General features: G+C 41.7%; 1 protein-coding gene across 5 annotated transcripts in view; it reads left to right on the plus strand.

The window, feature by feature from the left end:
• The window catches only part of LMO3 (LIM domain only 3), a 63,160-nt gene that overhangs the window by 623 nt on the left and 35,593 nt on the right, over positions 1 to 26,944 (plus strand). Inside the window, exons 1-3 of one of the 5 annotated variants that reach the window (XM_052789780.1) lie at positions 719 to 733; positions 1,203 to 1,486; positions 9,078 to 9,291. In XM_052789780.1, coding sequence (XP_052645740.1) covers positions 9,086 to 9,291 — 206 coding nt within the window. In that variant the 5' untranslated portion in view covers positions 719 to 733; positions 1,203 to 1,486; positions 9,078 to 9,085. Of the gene's footprint in view, positions 1 to 718; positions 734 to 1,006; positions 1,487 to 2,445; positions 2,569 to 9,077; positions 9,292 to 26,944 lie in introns of those variants that run through there. The other 4 variants (XM_052789781.1, XM_052789783.1, XM_052789779.1 and 1 more) reach the window with 4 other exon arrangements.

Below are 26,944 nucleotides of genomic sequence, written 5' to 3' on the forward strand. Positions count from 1 at the left end.
TCCAACTGCAGATGGCTCTTAGAGGAAGATGCTTTGGATTTTTTTAACTTTATTTACAGTAGGCTAGGCTCAACATCCTTCTTAGAAAACACGAAGAAACAATCATCCGCGAGCGTGACTGAATATCAAAGCGTGCTCTCTCTCTCTCCTGTGTTTGCATGTCTGTCTGTCTCTTGGTCAGGGGTGTTCAACACCTCTAACACCCCCGTGTCTGTTATTTTTTCCCCCTCCACCACTAGGTAGAGAATAAGGATCCGTCTTCGGCTCCTGGCACGAGGCTCCTGTAGGGGGGAAACGGCTTGTCCTCCTTCAGCATTCAGCTGAAGCGGTGCAGTGAGGGTGGTGGCATGCGGCGAGCGGTGCCCGGGGTGCGGCGGGGCCGGGGCCGGGGCGCGCTGCCGGCGGCGGGCGGGCGGCCGGGGACCGCGCCGGGGAGCGGGAAACTTTCACGCCGGAGTTTCCACTCCTTGCTGAGCAGCTCGGATCTAGCGCGGAGAGAGGCAGCGTTTTCACCTTCAGGGATTTTTCTCATTACTCATTAATAGAGAGATCTGTATCTTGCCGTTTTTTCTCCTGTTTTTTTTGCGTAGGCAACTCATTGTTTTGTTTAGGCAAAGTATCTGGGGAGGAGTGCTGGGGGGCGGGGGGGCCGGCGGGACGACGCTCCCCTGCTTCCCCGGGTCTGTTTCTGGAGCACTCTCCGGGAAGGTGATCCTGAGCCGCTTCAGTAGAGGTCACTTGTGTGTGCGTGTGTGTGTGTCCCTGGTGTTTGTGTCTAGCATATGCATGTGGTTTTGCTGACTGCACTTGCAGGCTTGTAAATTTTCACCATGGGAAATTACCAACAAAGCCCAATCTGTCTCCTGGCTGCTTTGCACTTTCCGAGGGCGGCTGTACTTGAGCGAGCTGCAGAACGAGAGAGAAAGAGAGAGGGAGAGCGAGGAAGGGGGAGTTGGGAGGGGGGAGAGGGAGAGGAAGGGTGGGTGGGTGGGTGGGTGGAGGGGGAGAGAGGTAAATAGCCTTAAATCGGAAGGGAGCTGCTTCTCTGTGGTCTTCCAGAAGAGCTGCCTGGGCTCTGCTGGCTCAGTAATAACTGAGTGACCTTTTCTTTTGCTGTATTATGTCTGGCTGGTAAGGGATTGCATTTTGCAGCTGATAAAGCCCTGACTTCATTCAACTCGGCTCCTCACACGCTGCTTTAGGTAAGTTGTCTTCAGCCAGGACGGAGACAGACAGCCTTGGACTGCAAGATACTAAAAGGAGGACACCTGTAGCTCGGATGCGGTCAACACAATTACTTGGCGGATCCTTGAGGACCTCATTATTTTAAACTTAAAGAATAGCGATCTCCCTCCCCATCTCTCCCACCCCCTCTTTATTTTTTTTCCCCAAACAATGCTTCTTTTTGACCTTTCCCAAGGAGAAGAGCTACAAAGCAGCCACTGTGCTTATTGAACTGCCTCCTCTCTATCGCTTAATTGAGAAGGTAAGTGAGGCAACTGTGTACATAAGCTTTGGGTCATTTGTGTATGTGTGTCTGCATCACACTCTCTCTCTCCCTCTCTCCCTCTCTCCCTTTGAGTCATAAGCCGGGGCTGCAATACACACACACACACACATCTCTGCACTGCAACTTTCACTCGAGCTGCAGCTCTGCTGAGACTGTTTTGTTTAAATCATGTGAGGCTTCATTATTTTTATGATGAGACATGAAATACATGCAAGCGGAGGATGCTGAGCGAAACCCATCCAACTGTACGTCTCGAGAAATAGCAGTCAAAGTTAATAATGAATTGCAGCAAACGCCCCCCCCCCCCCCCGTTATTATTGTTGTTATTATTCTTGCTCCTTCCAGAGCTTCTCGAAACGTGCTCTCAATTATCAAGGGAGTCGGTTAATTTCCCACTCCCCGGCTTTAATCCACAAGCCTCCCGGTACGGCAGTTTAATTTGCAACTGGTTCGGTGCAGGGTTAACCCTTTGGGCAGAGCGGAGGCAGGAGCGCGGCTGCCGCCGGGGCGGGGAGCCCCGGGGGGGGGGACAGAGCGGGCCGGGGGTGGCAGGGGCGCACCCGGGGTCCGCGCTCCCGCAGCCTCCCTTCGACCGGCGTGCGGGAAGGGCAGCCGGGCTGGCGTTATGAAACAGGACTTCTGTCTGCCATCCTCTTCTCTCTTTTTCCTCTCTTTTTCACCACCCCCCCCCCCCCTTCTCCCTTCATACCGAGCACGATGTGGTATGCTAACGCCGCATGTGACAGTTTAATCAAACCCATTTGTTACAACAAAGCTAAGAGACCACTGGGATTATAGGCTTACGGGCAGAGTTAGGGGAGCATGTGGCTTTGTCGCTCGCCATCGCCGTGCGCGGCCGGCGGCTCGGGGTGTGCCGCCCCCCCCCGCCCGCCGCCCCCCGCCTCCGCGCCCGCCGGGCTGCGGCGCGCCGCGCTCCCGCTCACTTGACCCGAGCCGGGGAAGCACTTGCTACTTTTGCCGGGATTTGGTGCTTCAATGAGAAGGAGCTCTCCAGGCGCCCGTAAATCAACTCATGCAGAAAAAGGAGAAAAGTTTTGGTAAGGCGGCGGTCTCCTGGTTTAGCGCGCACCGAGCAGAAGCGGTGCGCCTTAAGGTGGGGGGGGGGGGGGGGGCAAACGAGGGTGCTTCTCTTTCCTCTTCGATCCTGAATGCGTTGCGTAGCGAGCGTCTGTGTGTGCGTGTGCTCTAAGGAGACCCCAAATACCGCTTCCTAGGACAGCTGTGTAGGACCGCTGTTTAAAGCAATTAATCTTGGTAGGTGCAACAAATATCGGCACATGCTTTCCCCGCACCTCCCTCTCCCCTCTGCTCCCCATCGCTCCATCCCTGGGATGCTTGAGAAGGAATTAGCACAAAAGGCTCGAGCGTCTAACTCCAAAAGGGATTCTTTGTTGTAGAGTGTATGTTTCTTATTTATTTTTTTATTTTGCATGTGAGCTGCATCAAAATTGAACTCAGTCTTGCAAATCTCTTGTTGGCCTTTGCCAAGCACTAGCACTTTGCTGCCATGGTAACTGTAATTAAACTGATAAGAGTGGAAAAATGTCAGTATCTCTGAGCCTTGCAGCTGCATTGGAGAAAAAGGGAATCAAATTGGTTCCCAGCACCGCTGCTCTAAAAAAGGAGGGAGGGAGTGGGGGGGCCGGGGGAAGAGAGGTGGGGGGGACACGACAGGGGTAGGAACATAGCTAAGCAGCTCCCGTCCCTGCGATCCGGGTACATCTATTTGCTGTGGTGTCCCTTAGGGGGCTACAGCCTGCAGGGATGCTCTGGGCCACTGAACAGAGAGAAACAAGCTTTTAGGCCCAATCTAGCTTTCAAAAAGAGAAGGGGAAAGAAGAGGAGAAATCTTTTGTTTGGTGTCTCTTGGCAATCGACTAGCCATGTTGGCCAAATTCTTTTAATCTGTATCACTGCTCCTAGCTGTGGGACTGCATTCCCATTTTTAGTTTTTACCTAACCTCTTTTCTTTTTTTTTTTCCTCCACTTCCCAACCCACCTCCTTTATTGAAAAGCAAATAAAAAATACCCCCCCCCCAGATTCCTCTGTAGAAGAAGGGGCAGGAGGTGAAGTTTAGTTATATACCATGGAAAATTAACTCAAAAGTATGCAGAAGAGACTATATTCAGAGTACTAAAATCCTTACTTTCATTTTTTTTAAAAAAAACCTGAGTGTTAGGGAGTTGCGGTTACTTTGTTGTGTTAACTACAGAAGCTGAGACTGTGTGGATGAATGGCACAGAACAAGAGAGCATAATGGAGGCAATCAACCGTTAGGCTGGTTCACAATGCAATCCAGGCAATTAAAAGCTCACCAGAGTTTAAATGAAATGGTTCTGCTTATTTCTGTGCACCACACTGCACAGGCTATTATTTATGTCTCTTTTTTTAATTATGATTTCCCTTAAACTGTCAAATAACTCAGAATAGCAGGGTCTCGGAGGCAATAAGAATTTTCCACAGAACAATTTACATGCCAATCTAAAACTAGTTACGACTCCTGATGTGCTACATGCGAGTTCTGAAATGTTTCTTAGCTTCTGAAACCCTAACTTTTTTTTTTTAAGTCTGCGTGTGTATTGTCCTGAATAATTGGAGCTCTGAACGCTGTTAGGATGAAGCTACAAAGTGGGAAAGCATCAGAAAAGTATTCTTTTTATCTTCTACTAGAACTCTAACTCTCTTGTTGGCTACATATTGTCTGTCAGTTTGCTATCTTTTAAAGACCAGTGCACTGATACTTAATTTGCTCCAAACTAATTTTTTTTTTTTTTTTTTAAAGCAGAGGCAAGTCTTCCCTTCCTTTCTGTACATACTACTGTCCTTGGTAGAACTGTGTGCATGCCTCTGCAAAGGAGGCAGGGGGGGAGGAGAGTGGTCTTTAAAAGTTTTTAAGTGATCCAGTGCATAATAACATCCAACTCTTCCTCCCTTAACATGCCTTTCAAAGACTGTCTGTACCACAAACCAGAAACTGAGTTCTGTGGGTCTTGTGCCGCACTCAGCACCATCAGGGACCAATCCTGCTTACAGATGCTACTACATCACTAAGAAAATACAGTTCATTATGTCAAATCTTCATTCCCTTTGATTTTTGAGAAGGGTAATGATTGGAGTGGAATGGATTTTTGTTTCTCTGCCTTCTTCCAGGAGCCTAATTTAGCTTTTTCAAGCAATCTTTCCTCTTTATCCTGAAATCACAGTTACAAATCATTTGACAGTGTTTCATCACACAATAACAACAATGACCAGGGATGGGAGTCAGTTGCGTCGAACTTATTTGGGGAGACCGAGGGGAAATCCAAAAACCTGCAAATCAGGTTATTAAGTTCTCCCTTCAAAAATCCTAAAGGTGATGGATGGTGATGAAGAAGTCTTGTTCCTGACACAGCTCTGCAGTTTATGTGCAGTATCTTGGGGACCGTGGAGGGAGGGAGGGAATGGAGGGAAGGATAGAGGAAGCCCTTGAAAGCATATTGGGGTGAAATAAGAAGGGTTTGTTTGACAGTGACAGACTAGGCACTGAAATTTCTCAGTTCTGAGAACAGATCTGCTCTGTGATGCAGAGCATGGGTAGGACTGCAGAACTGAAGGGAAAGCTTGGTTTGATTTTTTTTTTTCTTTTCTTTTTTACAGCCTGGGTGTAGCACTTATGGTATTGTATGTTTTTTTGGAAGTACTCCATAAACTCTGCTTTCCTGGGGGAGAAGGGCAGCCAGGCAGCAGTGCTGTGTGCCGCTCCCTGATATTTCAGTGGCGAGCAGTTTGGATGGTTTTGTGGGTGCTGTCAGCCTCTGAAAGGGTCCTTCCTGTGTCCTAAGAAATAAATGGGTACTTAAACTGCAGCCTGTGAAAAGCTGGCTGACAGTAAGCTGCAGGTATTCTTACTGCCAAATTAAGAGAGAGCTAAAAATACACGAGTGCGTATCTGAAAAGTATAACTGCATTGGAGTTCTTATGGGAACGTTAAAGGGAAGAGAGATGGTCTGTGAGGTGATCTGCATTAAGGTGGCTCATACGATACAGAAAAAAGTAATAAAATATTCTGTTTTCAAAATTAAGCGATTTAATCCAGGGCATGTGAAGAAAAGGGTATGTGCAAAGAATTTGGAGATATGTAAAACTCTTCTTGGAGCGCTGTTTTGTGCTTTGTTTTGTCTAGAACCTTTCTACGCTTCAAGAAAAGAGTAACTTTTTTTTATAATGAAGCAGTAGTTTGGGTATTATTTTTTTTAACTTTGATTAAAATAGAAGCAGCATCATTGCAAGTAAAGTGTGAAAAGATCAGGTCTATCAGAGGAGAAAAGCATTCCTTACCTCCAAAAGCTGCTGCAGATTGAATCCCTAATCTGAAGATGCTGCCAGTGGGATGTCAGCACCACCTTCTCTCTCAGCCTCAGGAAAACAGTCGTGCAGGGTTGCTAACACTACTTCCATGGGGTGTCTGCCCCTTTTCACTTGCTTCTATGAGGAGGGTGTGGGCTAACAAACAGGAATGACAGTGCTCTGTCTACTTTCCTGATGCAGCAAATATCTCAAAAACTGTGCAGGGGTACATGCAAGATTGTGCAAGCTGTGGTTTTATTTGTAATACAATAACCCTGTGTTTGCAGCATATATCTCAGGAATTATCTGGCTTGATTACTGCAATTTGCTCAGATAATTAATTGTTTAGCCTTGTTTCTGTGGCACCTTGTTCCCTTCAGACGGCGCAGGACAGTAGATCAGCCCAGATCAGAGACTGTCAGCCTCCGCTCTCTAACCCGCTTCCTTATCAGGCGACAAAATTTTTACATTAAGATTTTTTTCTTTAAAGCCTTTAACTGTGTTAGCTCCTAGTTTATCCTGCTTTTCCTCGAGCTAAAGATTAAAGTCCTAGAACAGCCTTTCATGCTTCTGAACTTTTTTACTGAGTTCCAAGAAGTTGATACAAATTGTGGCCAGTTTTATGCATTTGTCCTCTACATGGCTGAAGAAAGGGGCTGGGGATAAGCCTGTTGTTGGCACTTAGCAGATATTTATACTCTACTGTGATATGCAACTTTACAGATTAAGGTTTTTCAACTAAGTGAAGGAAGGTATTAGAGTTCCAGCAGGACTTCCCCTTACGGTCTGGTATAGGTTCTTTACCAAAAATCTCTGATGTTTTCACTGCTTTAGCAATTTATTTATAGCCATGTTATTTGCTGCTTCATGTATGTACCCTGGATTCAGGGGAGTGAGCTGGCAACTGAAGACACTGTAAAGGCTCAGCCTTTGTCTCACAGTGCTTGCTCAAGACGAGATGTGCGTGTTCGTTCCCAGATGTGCCACAGACTTACTGTGGAGCCCTGTGCAGGTCTCTGGATCTCATCCTCCCCCTTCTGAACGAGAAACAGATCTTACGAGTCCGTAAGTGGTGTAGGAGCTATGAGTAGCATTGATTGGGGAGTAATGGGAAAGCAGCAATGCCTTTTTTTTTTATACTTATTGATAGAAAAATATAGACCTTACACTTTTGTTATGAGGTTTAGATGTTAGGCAGCAGTACTGCCGTGGTACTTCAGGGTGCCCACTAGGACAACTCTGCATATCGCTGAACGGCTAATTTAACAGATAAATATATTGCTCCAAAATGCATAATAGAGTGTATTGCAAAAAGGAGAGCAAGGCCATTGTGCTCATATGTCACAATAAGAATTACTGTTTTTAATTCAGTGATCAGCTTTGCAGGTGAAACTTGGGAGTTCAGCTTGGTAACCCTGGAAAGTCACTTAACCGGCTATACAGTCGCTGCAGTCCACGTAAATTCAACATGTTCCACGTACACATATGCATAGAGATCCCTGGGATACCTCAGCTGGCATAGCATTTAACCTCTTGTCTTTGTTAGAGCTAATATCCATAAAGGCACACTGTACCATTGCTTCAAAGATTACACTCATTTTTGTGTTTTCCTTACAAAAGTTTTTAAAAAACAAACCAAACCAAACAAAAACCCAAACCCCAGCTTGTTGACGTCCTAGCTCCCAGAGCCTGCCTGTCTGTAGTGGTGTGTTACAGCACCAACCAAGATCTGCTGATAGAAGCTGGGACTGTAAGGCTTGCTTAATGCTAGCTAGTAGAGCATTCTGGATGAGGAGCTCTTGAATTTGCTTTTCTCTGTTACCAGACTCTATTTGGCCTTTCCCAGTCTCTGCATAGTAACAGGGTGTCATACCCTGAATTTTGGGGTACTATTTGCTTGTTGGCAACACCATTTGTTTCCCAATCTTGACAAATTCTCATTGTAATATTCAGATGCGCTCTAATGAGTAGGATTTTTTTAAAGTTGCATCTCTGATTGGCTTTAAAACAGTGAGACAACCTAACACGATCGAACTGCGTGTCCGTTCTCTCTTTCTCTCTGGTGCCTATTTGATGTCCAACAAAGCATCCACAGGGCTATGATTTTGCTTATTCTAGGAAATGACTTTCAGAGAATTGGTCTGAGTGTAATGGGATGGCAGTTCATGCGATTAACCAAGAGAGACCAGTCTGTAAGCACTGTGGGGCAGTGACCTTCTCTCCCCACTTACTGTAAAACCGAGGGCAATCGATTTTTGTATGGATCTCTGGAAGCCGGCTGCGGTGCTCTGCGTACCATTGCTCTACTGTGTTCGGCTTTTACCAGTTGCCTCCCTTAAACAGTGGTTCAAGCACTTGAATTGTTATTTAAATGCTCTCTGCTATTACATCAAAATGTATATATACTTAATGGACAGTACTGTACTCCTTGTCCCAAACTACTTGCTGGCTAAGATTGGGATTGGAAAGTGAGGAAGAGTTTTTTTGTGTTTTTTTTTTTTTTCTTTTTTCCCCTTGACAAACTAGCAACACTCTGACCTTGTGCAGATTATTTAAAATCAGATTTTTCAGAAGATACTTACACTGCAGGTTGTAACTAGAGGTGCTGGTACGGAAGTCTCTGGAAATCTGGTTGCTTCATTCATGTGTCTAACAAGAACTGAAATCCTAAAAAGCAAAACAGCCCCCCACCAGCACAAAAATGTCTATGTCAAACCGCCCTGTAACTCTGGCCCCTGCCCAGCTTCAGTCTTTTCTTCTTTAGAACCTGGACTGCTTTTATATTTTATGAATATAGTGCAAATAGGTCCAAATATGTAGATTTAGCTATGTTTGCCATCATAGATATGCTGTTTATTTAAATTTTTGGTTGCTGAGTATTGGATACTTTGGGCAGAAGTGGATGACTTTTCAAATGAACTGTCTTAATTTTTCATTTTAATTTTTTAATCCTATTTCTTTTCAGCAAAGAGACCAGGTAAATGAGGTGTTAAAGAGAAGCTGTGGAACTTAGAGCAGTGGAAGTTTCTGCTCTCAAATTTATCTTAACATTGTTTTCAGCTTGCTGTGGACTATCTAGGTTATTTCATCCTATCTACACGATTGCCTTTTTAATGAACTGGGGGTGGGGGGGGACAGCGAGGTGGAGGAAGAAAAGGGTGAGACTTGCACTCAAGAGAATATCTATTTTCACTCTTCTCTTGTCTTGTTGTATTTCAGGTATACAAATGCTCTCAGTCCAGCCAGACACCAAGCCGAAAGGTTGTGCTGGCTGCAACCGTAAGATTAAAGACCGGTATCTCCTAAAGGCCCTGGACAAATATTGGCATGAAGACTGCCTGAAATGTGCCTGCTGTGACTGTCGCCTTGGGGAGGTGGGCTCTACCTTGTACACCAAAGCCAACCTTATCCTTTGTCGCAGAGACTATCTGAGGTAAGCCATGTCCTTCCTACGTTCACTGACAAACGTGGTAAAACTGTTCAGTCCTTCCTATGTAGTCACTATTGCATAAGCGGTACTTGAGGGCTGCAAGGCCGAGTGTAAGTGGAGGGTGAGAAAACAAATACTGAAGCGTGGAGATAAGACTAAAATCTGAATCAAAAAGCACACGTAACCAGGTTGTGCAGGTGGCTGCCAGTTTTCTGATGCTAATACTGGGGTCCTGTGCTTAGAGGAGGAGGAGAGTAGACCCCCCCATGCCTCCCACAGCACCGTGCTCCTGGGGAGCTGGTGGTCTCCTCCTCCCCCCAGCAGCACGGTGGTGGCCAGGCGTAGCGGCCTGAACCTGCACGCATGGTTTTCACCAGCTCCAGGGCAGGGTTTGAACTCTGTCAGGAGTGCTTCACTCATCTTTGCTTGCCCATTTTCGTCCTCTCAGTTTGCCAAGGGATTTCATTTGTGGCATTTGTGGCAGCTTTTACAAGTGTTACCGTTTAGCTGTTAGAAGCTGGACCAAGATGACCAGTTGTCTTCCCCGTGCTAAATAACCATGTAGCTAGTAGGCTCAAATCCACTCTGGTCCTGGTTTAACTGGGTGATCTGGGTGGGATGCTCGGTAACCTGTTGCCACTTCTCACAGATAGCTAATCATCACCTGATTTTCTGTCGTCTTGTCTGCTTGTGGACCTACGTTCTCAAAAGTCTTTGAGGTATAACTCGTAGCAAAGTACTGATGAGCAGCACCAGGCTAGTTTATCTGCAGGTTGTATGTGAATAAATAGGGATGCTTTGCAGGAGTTAAGTTTAATCGGGAAGTTTAGTCTCCCTAGGCTCTCAACAGTAAATAGAGAGAAAAGGCTCCTCTGGGGTGATTCAGAGCACCTATTTCCTATAAGAGCACCTTTCCTCCATTCCCTGTAGAGCAGGCCTAATGAGACTAGCTGCTCCAGGCTAACCTGAACTTCTGGGAATATCTCCCCTGCCCCTGTAGTGAAGCCTTTTCCTTTTAAAGGGACATTCAAGTCAGTAATACTTTGGGGAAAAATTAAAATTCTCTTTGAACGCGTTAACTTACAAGTTCAGTTTAAGCACAGGTACCAAATAGGAGGTTCCCACACACCGATCAGTTCCCGAGTTGTACAGCATGGGTAGGTTGGAACAGGAATCAAGACTAAAGCGTTATTAACAACTGTTAGTACTCTGGCTCTCCACGTTACAACCTGTTTTTTCTAGAGCGGATCAAAAGCCTTCTCAAATGCGTCGTGCAGCTGTTGAGCTAGGGCTGCAAGGCAGATCGGGGTTCTTCAGGCGTGGGCTTGGACTACTTATTGGTAAAAGTGCTCTCCTACCCCTTAAAACTGAACTGAACGCAAGATAGAGTGCTGGGAATTTAGCGTAGAGTCTGCATCTTAAGGCCATTGTGTTAAAGCTTCCAAAGAAGTAGTAACAAAACCTTTCTTTTAAAAACTGGCAGGGAGCTGTTTGAATAGAAGGGAATTGTTGTACAAGAACCGAGGTCACTTGCGATCTTAAAGAGTGTATCTATAGAGAGGGGTCGGAACAGCTTCTGGGGGGAAGGTAACACTTACCCTAATTATTAAAACCCATTTTAAGAATCTTTCTACAACAAGTGCCTGCAGGAATAAGAAAACTCTGCTATGGCTCTTTGATCTGAGTTCCAAATTTACTGGAGACTTTGAACTTACTGAATCTCCCAAGTGCTAGTGCAGCAGATCCAATGTTTTAAAATCAAAACCAAAAGCGATCTAGTAGTAGAGATACGAGCAAAGCATTTCCCCAGCACAGATGCGCACACACACACTGCTGCTGCCTGGTCTTTGAAGGTCTAACAGGAGTAAATATTTTGCTAACAGATTGTTGAAATTCATAGTAAGTGATTCAGAGAAAGCAGACTGTATTTTTTATCTGTCATGACCACATTCAAAACTGGTGTTTCGGTTATTTTGTCATACACAATATTTTGCACCAGTGAAACCAGCATACATGAGAAATCCTATAATCAGTTTTAAGATGTTTCTGATTTTTGTCTCTGGGTTTATCAAGTCTTAATGAAGCTATCTTGGCGTGAGCCTTTTTTTAGTGATTCTTGTGAGTGCATAGATTTAAACTTGGTATTTACACTAAACTTCAAACTGATGCACTTAAGGTAATTGCAGATAGTCATTTGCCTCATTGCGTCTTATCTACTTAGTTATGCAGTGAACCTATAAAAGTGATCTTTTTAATGCTAATGTAGAAACTAGTTAAATGTTCTCTAGCTTTGTAGTCAAATAAGCTTTCCTATTTAGCAACCCACTTGATATGAATTTAAAGAACAAATTACTTTGTACTAATGATCAGATTAGGGTTCGATTACACTTTCAAACTATCCTCTTAATTTTTTTTTTTTCTTTTTAACCATAAAGGGAGTCTTTGCTACATATAAAACTGTTCTAGCTTCCTATTAATTTATGTGGTGCCCTCTAGAGGATATGTGGCTTGCACGATACTATAAAGAGTAAAATTGCTTATTAACTTGTCTCTCTGTGTTCATTATGTCTTTCAATAAGACAGCCATTCTACAGATGCTATAAGCAATAATGTAACCAGTTTGGGTGCTTTAACGTTCATGGTTAAATCTGCAAACTGTGTCTTTGGCTATTTGCAAAGATACTTCCAGTATCTCTCATTTAGAGATGCCTGCCAAAAAACTAAATGCTCCCTCGGCCCTGATGCACACTCTTGTTCTGCATTTGAGCCCTGATGTACCCGCTTTGCTGAGCTTTTTATAAATACTCTGTTATCTTCAGAACTTCAAAACCTGCTTTGGTTTAGCTCTTTCCTTTGGTCAAATTAGTTAATTTTACTGTATTAAACCTTTTTCTGCGGGTTGGGGAGGATTGAGGGGATGGAAGAAATCTTTAATGAGGTAATGAGCTCGGAAGATACTTCGGGTGTGAGAGGCTTTACCCTGGACTCTGATTCATGTAAGTCACTCCAGTGGTTTCAGAGGTGGCGTACAACACCAAGGGTATTAGGGTGGCAACAGCAGGAATGAACTCTGTTTTGTTAACGAGGATGAGAACTGACTTGGGTAAAGAAAGGGCTCAATGTTAGAAATAACACACTCTGTGAAAATGATATGCAGAGTATAATTCCCCTGCAGGCTTCTGTCTCCTGCTTATACACTCTTGGGTTAGAAAGTGAAGACTTAATTTAAGGAACTTAGGTTTACGCCAATATTTCAAGTCCATTTACAGTAAGTGAAATATGCAAGGAGGTTTTTTTTTCCCTTTTCTTTTTCCCTCCAGAGCTGTACAGTGACATCTTAATGTATCAGCCTATCCTGCTCTGTCCTCTCTTCTGACTGGCAGCATGTCCATTTACAAGCACAATATTCCCTTTGAAATCTGTCATTACTGCCATTAATGACCAGTCGTTATGTTAACAGCCCTTGGGCTGTTAACATGTCAAACTGGTTGTTAACTGGAATGTTATTACTTATTTAAACCGCAGGTATGAGTTGTGTGAAATGCTCTTTGGTTGTGCGTTCTGGGCTGCTTCTGCTCAAAACAATAGGGAAACAGCAGAGCGTTTGCCTTTGGGGTGCCAAGGGATTTGCTTTCTCTTCCATCTGCTCATTTGATTTCTGCATATTTGTGAGGTCCTCCTACCACTGGCCAGCCTCCTAATTTCAGGTGCAACTATGTGCAATCCTGTCTCTTAGCCTCGCGTGCAAATGGGCAGCCGCAGGTATTTCCAGATGCACAGTAATGCCTGCTGCACATTTGAGATTAATATCTGGCCCCTAAAAGTGTAAAATGAAAGACCGACAATTACATGTAACTCAGTTGTATTAAATAATGAGCTTCCTCAGATGCAGTGAAAATATGAAAGTACAGCTGTGCTAAGCTAGTAGCAATGTAGGTCAATCACCCTTTTCACTTAGGTTTTTAACTACGCAAACCCTGCTGAGCGACCAATGACTACAAAGTGCTGTTTCATTCCTATTTAATTTTGGCAGCATTTTACTGAAGAGCAGGCATTCATGCAGCTAAATTATCTTCACCGTTTCTGGTTTTAACTCCAGCTCCATGACACTAAATGTTGGAGTGCATATCTCTTAGTAAACACAAAGAATGTGGTTTCTGATTTATATTTTTTTTCAAATCCATCTCTTAACATGGAAATTGAATTAGAACTTTTATTACTTTTTGCATAATTTCCCTAGCCAGGCAAACAGATCATAGGAAAAGGATTAACAAAACTAATATATTGGGGTGGAATTTTTGCCCTTAAACACATCTAGAACGTTATCAGGGATGGTGACACAAAAGTCTACCCCCTGCCCCCCCAGCCTTGGTATTGATTTTGCTTGTAAATGTGCTGCAGACTGTAAAAGTACCACTGAATAGCTATGAAGATGAGTAGATCACTATTCCTGAAGAAAAGGGCAGATTGCATTAGCTTTTTTTTCTTCCCCACTTGCTGGTTTGAAGACCTGAGACAAGCCAGGTTTTTAAAATACATATATTGCATGAGATCTTGTAAATAATGAGACATGACTGCAAAAAGTAGAGTGTTCAACCATAAGCATTGTAAAGATGCTGCCTCTGTAAAATATTTAGCTTGTGAAAGGGTGCAGACTGAAAAGAGTAGAGTTTAGGAAGCAGCTTTTTCCTGTACAACTGCTTGCACTCTAAATGCAATTATTATTTAAAAAAATTATTATGTAGGAGTACTTAGAGAGACTTAAAATGTCTTGTGGCCTGGTATTGGTTAGCAGATCCTATTACTCTCTCATGTCATGGAAAATGCACATTAAGTATTGCAAACACCTAAGATACCAGCTCTCTTACATGCATGTATGAATACTTTATATGGATATTTTCACAGGTAGTGGGTTACAAGGTGTTTTCAAAATGACACCTCAGTATGCTTCTTGCCCAGCTTGATTAAATAAGGGTAGATCTTGAAAGATTTAAACTCTGAGTTTTCAGGAATATTGAGGTATTTACAGAAGTGAGGCTTAAGAGAGCTCTTTCTTCACTAAAGCTTTGCAGAACTGAACCCTTATTTATACACTAACACACTTGTTGCAATGCATTGAAGTATTCAAGGGAGTACTAGTTTGCAGGAATAGGCCCTAAAAATATTTTAAAATATATATAAAATGGTAGGTGTAACAGTCTGCTTGTACTAATTTTGCTGTGTGTGAGATGAATGTTCTCCAAAATTTACATTAATTGTATCATTTAGCATGTCTTAAGAGGAAAAAAAAGCAATAATACTCTCTCTCCCACTAATTGCCAAAGGTTTTGAAACCCTCAAAACACCTTAACAGTTTTTGAAGGGATAAGGATGTACTACAAGGAAAGTAACGCACATATGCACAGTTAATCCACCCAACTTGCAAGGAATAATGCCTTTGATTTAGCTACACTCTGGCTAGTTTAGCTTGTTCTTATTTTAGTTCATCTGTGATAGCTTTTAATAAGAAACATTCAATTGAGCTGTTAAAATTGGTGTTTAAGTCATGTTGAAATGCTGTGAAATGTGTGTACTCAAGTTTGACGCTCTTCAGTAGTTCCATGTGTTTTCCCGTATCTGCTGGTATTTTTCTTCAGAGCTGCCAAATTTTTAATAATTGTGTTATTTTTAGTGGCTTAAAATACACAGTTTAATTTCCCAGAATGTGAATGTTCCCTCTTATAAGGCTTCTTGAAAACCAGATGCTTCTCGTGTGTTGTCAAAATACCTCATTAATCCCCTGGAAATGTTCAAAGAATTTCAGGAGACTTTTCAGATGAAAGTGCAGTGCCTCTTAAAGCCTGTCCTATAGCTCTTGATTACCTTTCTACAGTACGGTGTATTTTGATGGAAAATTATTTTACTACAAAGATTTTGTCAATACATAGCAGCTCAATAAATCTTAATAAAACTGGTGATTTTGGGGCAGCGTAGGTATGTCTGCAGTGCCAGAGGGTGGGACAACGTTCTTGGTGAAACAACAACCATTCTATAGGTCTGCTTAGTATTTTCTAGAACCTCTTTTAAAAGAAATGCAAGTTTCTTGATTTCTTCCTTGCTGAATTTTCCTCAGACTTGACTTTATGACTAGTGTTTTTATGAAATATGTTTAAAATAATACCCATATTAAAAAGATTTACTTCGGGAGTAAATATCAATTGTATTATGACATGTGATTTGACATCCAAGGCTTAATTGGAAACTTTCTGCATTTTTAGCCAAAGCCTATGTGAAACAATGCCTCTGTGTAAAATGTAGCAGAAGAATATTTAGCTCTTATCGTCTAGCACAGAGATGCCTTTAAGAAGTTTTGATTTCTGCTACATATCTGTTCCTTTAAAAAAAAAAAAAAGAAAGAAAAATTATTTGATTTGTTTGAAATGTTAAAATTTTTTTTTTGTGGCTATTTCACCCACAACTGAAAAACAAGTCGCTACTATGTAATTAAAAAAAAAGTTTCTTACTGAATTTTGTTACGTTTAATTTGCTATATTCTTCAAATGTTCCAGATAATATATAGCATTCCTTCTTGATGTGAATATTTGAATAATATGCAACAAGCGTGGCTGTTTTTCCTAACAGTATAGTCATGAACAAAGTGAAAAATTCAAATACTGCTCACCTGGAAATAGAAATTTCATGTAAAACTTCATAATAGATAATTGAGACTTGGCCATCAAAATGGACAACATTGTTACATGCTTTCAGCCCTCCTGACTTTAGGAATTGCTTTTTCTTTTAATTTCTCACTGAATTTAAATATATTCATGATGAATTTGGAAACCAAAATACACAGTATGCAATACTCAAATGTCTTCTAAATGAAGTTGGTCTTAACTATTGCTGTCCTTAAGAATCCATATTTTGGGTATACCTTAGTAAATACACTGTTTTTGTGATGGCTAACTTCCCAATGGATTCTTTACTGTGATAATGGATGACCTTTTAAATAAATCTAAGCAAGTCACAAGCTTTTTTTTTTTTTTCTTTTTCCTGATCAAAATTTTCTTGAATCTTTGAAGTTTTTCAGACACAAATATCTGAAGCAATGAGTCTACATTGTCAAAAAGCTTTACATGTTTTACACCTTGTTACAGGGAACTGTAACATAATTCTGGTACTGTTGTTTCACACCTTCCTGAGGCTGCTTCTTGCACAGTCTAAATCATTAGTCTTTGGCACGTGAGTCTCATTGCATGTGACTGGTATTTTTTAAAATGGCTATGGATATCAGTAGATTCATATTTTAAAAGAGAAGAGGCTGTTTAAGTCACCTCTAGAATGTGCTGCTTTTTTAGATGCATGTATGAATCTATCAAGTTGTTATCTTCCCGAAAAACGATGGGTGGAAGAGCTAGCTGTACCTGATCAGGCCAAAAAAAAAGTCTGTAATGGCCTAGAAATAACTAAAATTTGGATTTACAGAAACTGCTGCTTCTGCTTCTTTCTAATATTTAGAAAGGTATTAAAAAAAAAAGCCCCCAAAAACTCAAAACAAAAACCCTGAAATATATCCTGGGTCAAAAATTGGCAAAAGTTCTATCAGATCTTGACCAAATACTAGTGAGAACATAAATTGCTCAAACAGCAGGATAAGTTCAGCCAAATTTGATCTTTAGCAAGCCATGTATCAAAATGAAACAATATATGGCTAAGAGACCTCGCAGGCTCTCCATGTTCATGTCATCTCTGCACATCTCCTTGGTATGATACTTATGCATGTATTTATGTAGAAATCATGGTGGAATTCTGCACCCCATGTTATACAGGCACTCACAATATGGTCCTGTCTTCTCTAAACCCAATTAAGACAGACTTTAAATCTATGCTAACAATTAAGCATCTTGATAGCCCCATGGCAGTCGGTTACTTTAGTTGCAGGCTTAATTTAAGCATGTGCTAAAATGTCATTATGGAGTGCTGGTATAATGGATTCACAATTCAGTCCCTCTTCCAGCCTCACATCAGAACTGCAGCTACCAGCAACTGGAGAGTATTTAGCACCTATTTTTCAAAAAGCGCAATGGCCTCGATTATTAACTGCAAAATATTTTCCTCTGGGATTAGAGTGAACCCTGTTTATCTATTTTATAACAAAAGACAGCATAAGGGAACTTTTCACTAGCAGAAAATCACTGCTTTTATAAAAGAGAAGAGTATGTTCAGCTCCGGAATGATGTTCCTCAGGAAATTCTCCTGCAGGTCTTGAGTGAAGTGCAGTACTGGAATTTAAGCTTTTCATCTTTTCTTTTGCAAAAATGTCTTATGTTGGCACATAGTGGATGAAAGTGAGAATTGCCCAACATGCAAAGATAAAATTATTTTTTGGGGGGGCGAGAGCAGAGAACATCAGGGATTTTATTGTATCTTTTCTACATTTGGGGGAGGTGAGAGTGAGTGAGTAAGTGAGAGTAAGTCAAGTTATACATTTGGATATACTGTAAGTGACAATATATCGGACTAATTAGGAAGACGCTATACTACACCAGGTAGCAAATGTCCCCTTGCTCTTTTATCACTGCTTTCGTATCACACCTTTGTTTTGAACAAAGCTTGAACCTTTGGACTTTATGTACAGGAGTTATCACTTTTCTCTCTTGATACTAAAATGTGCAAAATGCTTGTGAATCAAACCTGATTTTTGTTCAAGACAAGCTTCCAAGCCATAAATATCAGCATACACAGAGTCTCAGGTTCTAGCTTAGTGAGTAGTATTTATTCTATTGTAACTCTGCATTGAACAGTATTATTGTTCCATCATGGGACAAAATAAATGTTATGTTTATTTTATTTTATAATGTTATTTCTTTGCAGATACCTTAAAGAGAAATATGTATTAGAGAAAAGTTGATGCAGATACAGATTTAATAATTAACACTCCCCCTTAAATACATCTGCTCTAAGAAACGGAGGTATTTATTATTGGTGATCAACTTCTAAAAATAGTTCCAGTAACAATCACTGAACTTGGTTTTGTCTTTTAGAGGAATTTTAGGAAGGATTTCTAGGTAGTGATAGCTTAAATGTGTTACAGGCTACGGATTAGGGATGGTAATAACAATTGCAATCACTGTGAATTACTGTCTTAGTTCTCATCTTCTGTCACTATGGTCGCTTCTACGTAAATCTTGTTTTCCTGAAGTCAGGACTGTTACCGTCAGAGCTACTATTCTTTCTCAAAATTAGCATTAAAAATTAAGATTTTGTTTGTTTGTTTGTTTTAGATAGTAGAAAACTTAAAAATTCATCTTCCCATAAAGAAACAAATTGCATTTCTCCACTTTCTAGTTTGTGTTAAACAGATTTTACACAGAATTCAGAAGTTTCTAGGATTTGAGATTACAAAAAAATCCCCCAAATTTGCAAAGAAATCTTTATAAGCCTAATGTGTCTGCCTTATACAAAGTGTCAAGAACGGGGAGGGCAGACTCAGTAAGGAGCTGTTCTGCGCTAGTTTTTGTTGGCTTCCTTATTTAATTTGTAATCTGATACATTTAAGAACACTTTATACTAAAATAACATTAACCCTAATCCTACAACTGTATACTATATGCTTGACTTGATGTACCCTGAATAATCCTGTTGAAAGCTATAGGGCCTCTTAATTTGGAAACATGCCTTAGTAAAGCCAAATATTTAAAATTGGAATGGCTTCGCCTGCAAACCTCTCTTGAACTGCTGTGTCCTTGTTTTTCGTGTGCTACATACTGTACAGCAATTACCCCTACCCACAGCACGGCATCGCTCCCTGGTCCAGGAAAAGCTCAAACCCACAACTCTGCTCCTGGCCAGGCACCTTGCTGCCATGTCTAGGATGTCAATCAAAGTTTTGACACCTGTAACAACCTTGCCCTGTTTCTCTCAGATGGAAAGGATGGTTATTTGTATGCTAATCCTACATGCTACTACCCCCAAATCAAACTGCTGGTGGATGATTTAAGGGTTTCACTCTAGGCTTGTCTCTACAACCCATCAGCAGCTCATGGGCTCTGCTGTCCACAGTTTTCCTGGGAGTCAGCAAGCAGTAGGAACTGGGACAAAACTTTATTAAAAAGCCCTGGGATTTTGTGTTGATGTTTGTGAATCTTGGGTTCTCAATTCACTTTCCTTTCATGCTCCAAAATTGTGCTAATGAACCTGTCCTGTGTACTTAGAAGCTTCAGGCTTCTAGAAGGATGTGTTCATTTTGATTAAGATATTAAATTCATGCATTTTTATGCTCCATATAGTATTAAAAATAATTTTAAAAAATCCAGCATGACATTGAATACTTATAGCAAGAAGCACTAAAAAGTAAATTAATATATTCTTTCTGCTCAGAATTTCACTTATTAAACCAATCTTAAAACCTAGAGGAAATGCTGCAAACATTGCAGCAAATGTGCTGGTTTTAATGAGCCTGGCTGTAGTCTGAAGTTCGCCAAGAGCGCTTCCCCCAGCACCTCCTTACCTAATTCAGTTATAATGCAGAGTGAACTGCTAGTAAAAAGAGTCAGCGAGCAAAACAAAGAGAAATGACTACTTCATGAGCACACATCCAACGATGGGTGTCTTCTGTGCTTTTCTGAGGCCTTTCTTTACAATCCCTGATGTGTCCCTGTCAGGGTCCCAATTACTTTCCGTCTCCAGGTGCAACACAGCCTGAGCATTTTCCTGTAATAGCCCTAACATGTCTTACTACTACTCCCTATTCCTTGTGTCTTTTAAGTAGGTTCTCATTGGATAATTATAGGTAAAATATACATATATATTTTATGAGAGCACTTCTGAAATGCATAGGGTAGATGGTAGTGCCCATTACAAGTTCTTTAACAATTTGGCCTTGGAATAGTTCAAAGGTGAGCACAAGAAGTACAACTTCCTGCTATGGTAAGCAGATGATTGCTTTCATTCGGTTCTTTTCCCTCCTTATACAAACTTAAAAGGCCTCTGAGGTTTACTCTGAATAAAAGCTACTATATATTTGCAAAATTTACTGTAATTTGTCAGATTATCAGTCTTGATAGGAGCTGTGTCTGAACAAATAAATCTGGAACCACCTACCCTAAGTAATCTTATTATTAATCATGTAGTCTTACTATGTTGGCAGATAAACAGTTTTCCTCATGGCCTGTTGAAAAAGTAATTCTTATCTATCTTACATATGCGTGTGCATAAATATATGTGTAAGGTTATTTTAGCAGATGTACAATCGCTCTAATTTTTTTTGTCTGATGCTTTCATTTTAACCACCACAAATCCTTTTCTTCTGAAGTCCAGCTCTTTCTCCTCATAAGCCGATCCTTCTGGTTTTAAGGTGTGCTTTTTGGAAAAGTTTGTTCTTATCACCAACTCCTACATGCCTCATGTTTGGCTTATTTGTGCAATAATGTCAATATTATATAAGTAGTATAGTGTTGCTTCTAGCAGAGCATCAAAAAGCTGGGATAGGGACAAGTATTCCTTTTCCGCCCCAAACAAAAAAAAGAAGAAAATAAAATTGGCATGGGGAGGGAAACAAATTGAGAAAATGATTTCAAGCATGTTTAGTTTCCCAGAAAATCTTGCCCAAGTGCAAAGATGGGATTTTTGTCAGTGTGAGCCTGGAAACCACTATCACTGCAAGGCAGTAGAGAACCAACCATCTTACCTCCCAAACTTTGAAGAACTGCTTTATGCTTGCTTTTAAGCACTGCTGCTTTGAATCCTTAAGCTCTAGCTGACCTCTTGTGGAACCAAATCTAACGTGGACCCAGTGTGCTTGTCTGTTGAGAAAAGGCATTGAAAAGCACACTTCCATAGCCCATGCGCTATATTAGATTCCAGCAGTGCCTTGCTTTCCAGATTGGGTGGTGACATCCAAAGACGGTATGTTCCTGGTAGGACGAATGGACCAGATATTACCAGTGTATTTGCTGTCTGCTTCTTGCTTTGTTACAGGAGAAAAAAACCCCAAACCCAAACAACCCAACATACAGCAGTAACTGCTAATTCAGCCTTACTGCAGTGCTGCTTGTTGAAGGCACTACTGCTGATGGGTGGAGGATGCACTGCAAAATTCTTGTGTCTGCCCCTGCTTCAGTGGCATGTGTTTGGTGAACAATGTAGTCCCTTCTTCCTTCTGCTGTGTACGAGGAGCAGAAGTAGGTATGGCTCTAGTTTTTATATGAATCAGCTAGAGAAGCAAAAGGGTTAACAGCTGCACTTTTTTCTCTGCTTTGCCTGAAATTTCAGAAAGCCAAAGATGACAGAAACGTGACACTGGTGTAGGCGACTGTCCTTCCTCATCAGTAATATTTGGGGAGGAAAAATTATTAAATTGCAAATTTAAGAAAACTTGTCAAGAGAAGACAACATCAGTTGTCGTTAGATGGGACCCCTGCTTTCTGTTCCTAAAACTAAATGCAGTCACCAAGACAGCTGCATCTGGGCAGATCACTCTTCCGTAGACTTGCAGTCTTGCTGTCAATTTTCCATCCTCCTTGTGCTCAAAGGGAACACCATCAAACTGGACAACTCCCCACCTTTTAGCGATTGGGAAAGAGTGACAGTTTGTGTGTTCCAAACTGAGCGGTTTTACTGCAAGGTTAATTCTGGACATCCTCTCATTCTGGAAGTGGAGGTGCGTGAAGAGAGGCTGCCTGTCACATGCAGAAGTTTTGGTATTGAAGAAATCCCTGTTGGGAGTAACCCAACCTTTCTCTGTGTTCTGCGTCACTGTTGCCAAACCTCTTGCCGCCCCCCCCCCCCCCAAAACTCACAAGAAAAAAGTCCTATCACATTCTACTAGCTCCTCCATAATAAGGATATGAAAAATATCAACAGGTGCTCACTAGAAAACAGATGAAAGCAGCACATGCAGTGAGTCAGATGATGGCTAAATTATGTCAGCATGATGTTTGGCTCTGCCAGATTTAAAAGGTCAACACCAAAAGGCAGGCTGGGAAAAAGTTCCGGTAAAGGGGCTAGAAAGAATAAAGGCTTGAAGTCAAAGCATGTTGCTCTATTTGTCCCAACATAAACGATGTCTAGTCGCACACATGATATTTGTATCAAATGTTTCCTCTCATGGTCCTAACTATATTGAGCATGCTGTTGTTTCTTCCTTAATGCAATCTCCAAAGGTCAATCAAGTTAAAGTCAGGCTGATGAGATTAGATATTACTTTAAAAAATGACCAAAAAAAGTGTGTTTGGAGAGAGGCTTGAACATGTCTCCAATATAATTCTGTCTGGTTTGCTCCAGGTTCCTGTATCTTTTCCTGGAAACACTGTGTGAACTGATCTACTTTAGCTCCAAGTGTGCTTTCTTGTTCTCTGGTGATAGCTGAGGTGTCTGCATGTTCTTGGGGAGAGATGCGGGAGTCTTCTGGGCACAGGACAAAAATAAAATGACACATTTAAGTGCTTTTTTTTAATGCTCCAGGGAGATTTTACTATCTGAATTGTGTGCAGTGAGCAGGGATTTTTCATTTCATACATCATTCACGACTTGCTGCAGTGATTCCAAAAAGTCACACAAACTGAGTTGCTGAATTTTTAGTTTGTGAGTTTTAACAATAGATGTCAGAGCTTTATTAAGGCTTCACCCAAAATTTGCAGTGGGGAAGTATAGTGTGAGGTGTTAGAGAAAAGGAGTAATGTGTCTGAGGACACTGGGGGATACACAGTAATGACTATGGCAAGATCCAGCATGTTTCTTCCTTCCCCTCCTTGTTCTCCCATTGCTATTAGCTTGATACACAAGGAAGGTGAGCAGTTCCCCAGCTTTGTCTTTAGTCTACATATTAAAGTCTTGCGGTAGCAGTAGCTGAGGACTTTGTTGCACATTAAGCTGTTGCACCGATACAGAGCTGTGAGTGGCATGTGAAATTTGCCTCTGTTTTTACCCTCGCATGCATTTATTTAGGATTAGTCAACACCTTTTCCAGCAGTTGTGAAGTGTCTGGGATGATATACTAAAGGTGAGGTGATTTAAATCTAGTTTTATGAGTACTTTTCACCTGCTTTAGAGGCTTTGTAGCAAATGCGTGAATCTTTAATTGCTATAGTAAAAAGTGGTGGTGGGGGGGGAAACCTTTTCTAGCAATGTCGCCTATGAATGCTGAAGTTAGACTGGCCTTCTGTGTCTGTCAGCGGAGTTGAAGTGAATGGATACACAAGACTCTGGACAGATGAGTGAGCATCTTCGTTTATAGAGTTACGTAGCAGTTACTGTCCGAGCGCCCACCGTGGGCTTTCTGGCTTTTTCTGTAGTCTCAAGAAATCAAGCAACCTAATTACCTGGCAGCCCTTGCAGATCGGCTGTGTTAAAGACAGAGTTGTTACTGATGCCCTGACATTGCATTCTTTAGAAATGAAGGAATGCAAATGGGTCAGATTATTACCTTTTTTGTTTTTTTTTTTAATGACAGAGAGGGCTGCTTTCCAGTTTTAAGGGACTCTTCCTGGATAACATAGCACGCACCCTCCAAGGGCGGGCTACACAGAAGGAGGCAAGCCTTCTGCAGGAGGTGTGCCAACTGTCCCCTGTTCAAGAAGGTGCCCTTTCACGGCAAAGGGGGAGATGGATACACTCTCAGCACCCCTGGTAGGATCGCCCTGTATAAATACCCTGGGCTTTCATTAAATTTTTTTTGTGCAGAGAGCAGAGCAGCTAAATGCTCCCCCTCATGTTGTGAGGGGGTGGGAGAGGTCAGGCTGCAGAGCCGACACGTAATGGTCATGACGAACAAAGACAAGCCGTGCACCTGGAAGGCTTTGGGCAGTAGTCCTCTAAGCAATGCTGGTTGACGTGACAGCGCACCAGATTGTCCTTCGGCCTCTGCAGTGCTTTTTTCTGATGGCCTCTTATAGCCCAGTACCATTCTGCTCTGTCCATTCTGTTCCTTCCCAGCCTAGGTTTTTCAGTTATACGGCTCCTTTCTGTCAGGGTAAGGGAAGCCCTGGTGGGAACCTCCCCAGAGAGGTCCTACTGGAGGCTAGGCAGACTATTCAGGAAACAGTTAAAAGGCCAGCAATTGCAATCCCATCCAGTGCCAAAATTTCAACCTAAAATTCTTGAAGTTATTTTTGTACCCTTGCAGCCCTGTGCTGCTTCAGCTGCCAAAGGAGCTCCGCATAATGTTGACGGTCTATCCAGAACATCTGCTGTGAACCCTCCTTTGGTTCTGCCAAAGCAGAGTTTGTAGGATGGGCCCTTGGAAGGGACTTTATGGTCTCATTCCCCCATTCTCACAGCAATTCCCCCTCGGTTGGATGCAGGGGCTGCAGAGCCCATTTATCCTGTTCCAGCCCCTTCATCTGGCACTCAGCACCTACAGGAGGGCTAGAATCTGAAAACAGGCTTTGTTATGACAGAGATCTCCAGATCTTATAGCAGATGTTGCTGGTGAGAAGCAATTTTGTTCTAGCCAAACCTTCTTCAGCTCCGCTGAGGAGATGCATAGAGAATCTTATAAGGCTACAGGCTTTGGCAAGGAAACCCAGCATTTACCAATGCCAGCTACTCCCTATATTTCTTTTTGAAGGCTATGTAGAGCAAATGATCTCTTCTCTGCTCTGTGAAACAGCTGTAAATTTCTCTTCTTTTAAACCCCCCACCCATTAAACAACCCTGACAACAGCCAACAGTTATCAGATGCAAAATGAACTATGTGCCTAGGATAAAGAGTTGTGTATCTGTCTCTCCTGATCAATCCACTGGACGTTTTGTATGCCAGTGTGTTAATTTAAAATATTCCCGGGAAGTAGAAGTCCCTGGTAATTTCCGTAATGGCCTTTTAAGAAGTCTTGTCACCTTGCTTCCCTGATTCTTTCTGTCCCTCCCCAGCTCCATCCGTTGTTTGCTTTAACCTTATCCTCTGTATACAGACTGCTGCTTTACCTTGTGCTGCAGTCCTCTCTGCTTTGGGCCCAGATCTAACCAAGATATTTTTATCTTTCTTTAAATCAGTGTTTGTGATAATCCCTTTCCAATAATTCCTAGGAGCTAAAAAGCCTTTCCCCATTTTGTGGGAGGAAGTTTTGCCTTACTTTTGGACCTGGGACTGCATTATTTCTGTCTTGCTGCCCAAGGTGTCTGTTCCCTTGAGGCTGAGAAAATGTCCTGTTCTGGTTTTTAGAGTAGAGATAACTAAGATCTTGGGAGTGATTTGCCTACCACAGAAGATGTTTTTGTGGAGCAGTGAATTTACCTAAACTCTCTACGAAATTAAGTCAATCCTGCTTGTTTTCTTTTCTGACCATGATGATACTATCCCAAAGGAGGGAAAAAAGTCATATTTGTTTACAAGGAGCAATTAACAAGTAAATAATGCATTGCTTTTGCATCTGAATAATTTTGGGTCCTTTGATTTTATTCTCGTGAATAATTCTCTGCACGTTACCCATTTATGGTGCTTGTAGTTTAGGGTGCTGGATGAAAGTCACGTTCAAGTTCAGCAAAGCCGATGAGGTTCCACTCTCCTGCTGATTTTTGAAATCGGAGGAGAATTGTGCCAGTATTGAGCTCTTTATAAATCCACTCCCAACCTACCGATTCACAAAAAGAGATGTTGACCCTGCTGCAGATGGCTCGCCTGAGGTTGTATACACCCACATAATGTATGGCAAAAATGTCACAGAAGAGAGATTCTCAGGGGTGGTCCCTCACAGCTAAAGGGCACTTCATGTGCATCAGCACAGGAAAACTTGTTTTTCCAAGTAACTAGGAGTATAATAGTCTGATTAACTATTGAACTGCAGCCCCTATGTAAATTTACTGTGAATTTTGGAACTGCTGCCGTTGCAGTCCTCGTAATGTAAAATTGCAGGGTTGGGTGCATTTCACACAGAAAAATTGCCATTTTTCTTCTCCTCTTCCCAGGACCCTATTATTTTAAGTGCAAAACATCTTTATTTTATAAAGTTCTTGTTCCTGCTTGTTTTGGGGAGAGGGGGCTTGTTTTAAGGAAAAAAAAAATTGGGTACAAGATTGTTAGTTAAGCAGCTCAGCGAGAGGCTTGTTATTTTGTTTTTACTATTAAAATACCCCCTAATCCACCTTGCTGGGTTTCTACCATTCTTGTAATATTCAATCAAGCCCTTGTTTTGTGAGAAATGTGACAATGCATTGTTGGCACTTTACAAACCTACAGCCCTCGGCAATAGTTAATGAGAGGCAGGGTTTTTTCCCCGTGCAGGACACAATGAAATTTTAGACAGATGAATGCTAAGAGAACCCTATGTACCAAAGGCAATGTTTACTGCATGTAATACATATCATTGTTTGTCTCCTGTAGTGAAAAATACTTGTGTCATGCTGTTAAAATGTACTCCTGACAGAACAGAGCTTGCTATTATAGGGTCCATTGCTTAAAAAAATGATATACTGACAGAAATACAATTTAAGAAAATTTAACACCAAGGGTAGTCGACCATGTAGGCTACTATTAAGGGGCCAAAACTCAAGGCCATGGTTTTATTAAAAAAGAGAGATAGTTTATTTGCTAGTAGTAGGTAAAGTTTAAAAAAAAAATAGGAGGGAGAAAAGAGAAAAGAAAAAAATCAAACTTGCCTCTCTTGGTCTCTAGTGTGTAAAAAATTAATAAAAGCAATAGTTCAATAAGATTTTATTGCAGAAATGTTTAAGTGAAGCA

Source organism: Harpia harpyja, chromosome 6 (assembly GCF_026419915.1).
Source record: "Harpia harpyja isolate bHarHar1 chromosome 6, bHarHar1 primary haplotype, whole genome shotgun sequence".
Taxonomy (NCBI): Eukaryota; Metazoa; Chordata; class Aves; order Accipitriformes; family Accipitridae; genus Harpia; species Harpia harpyja.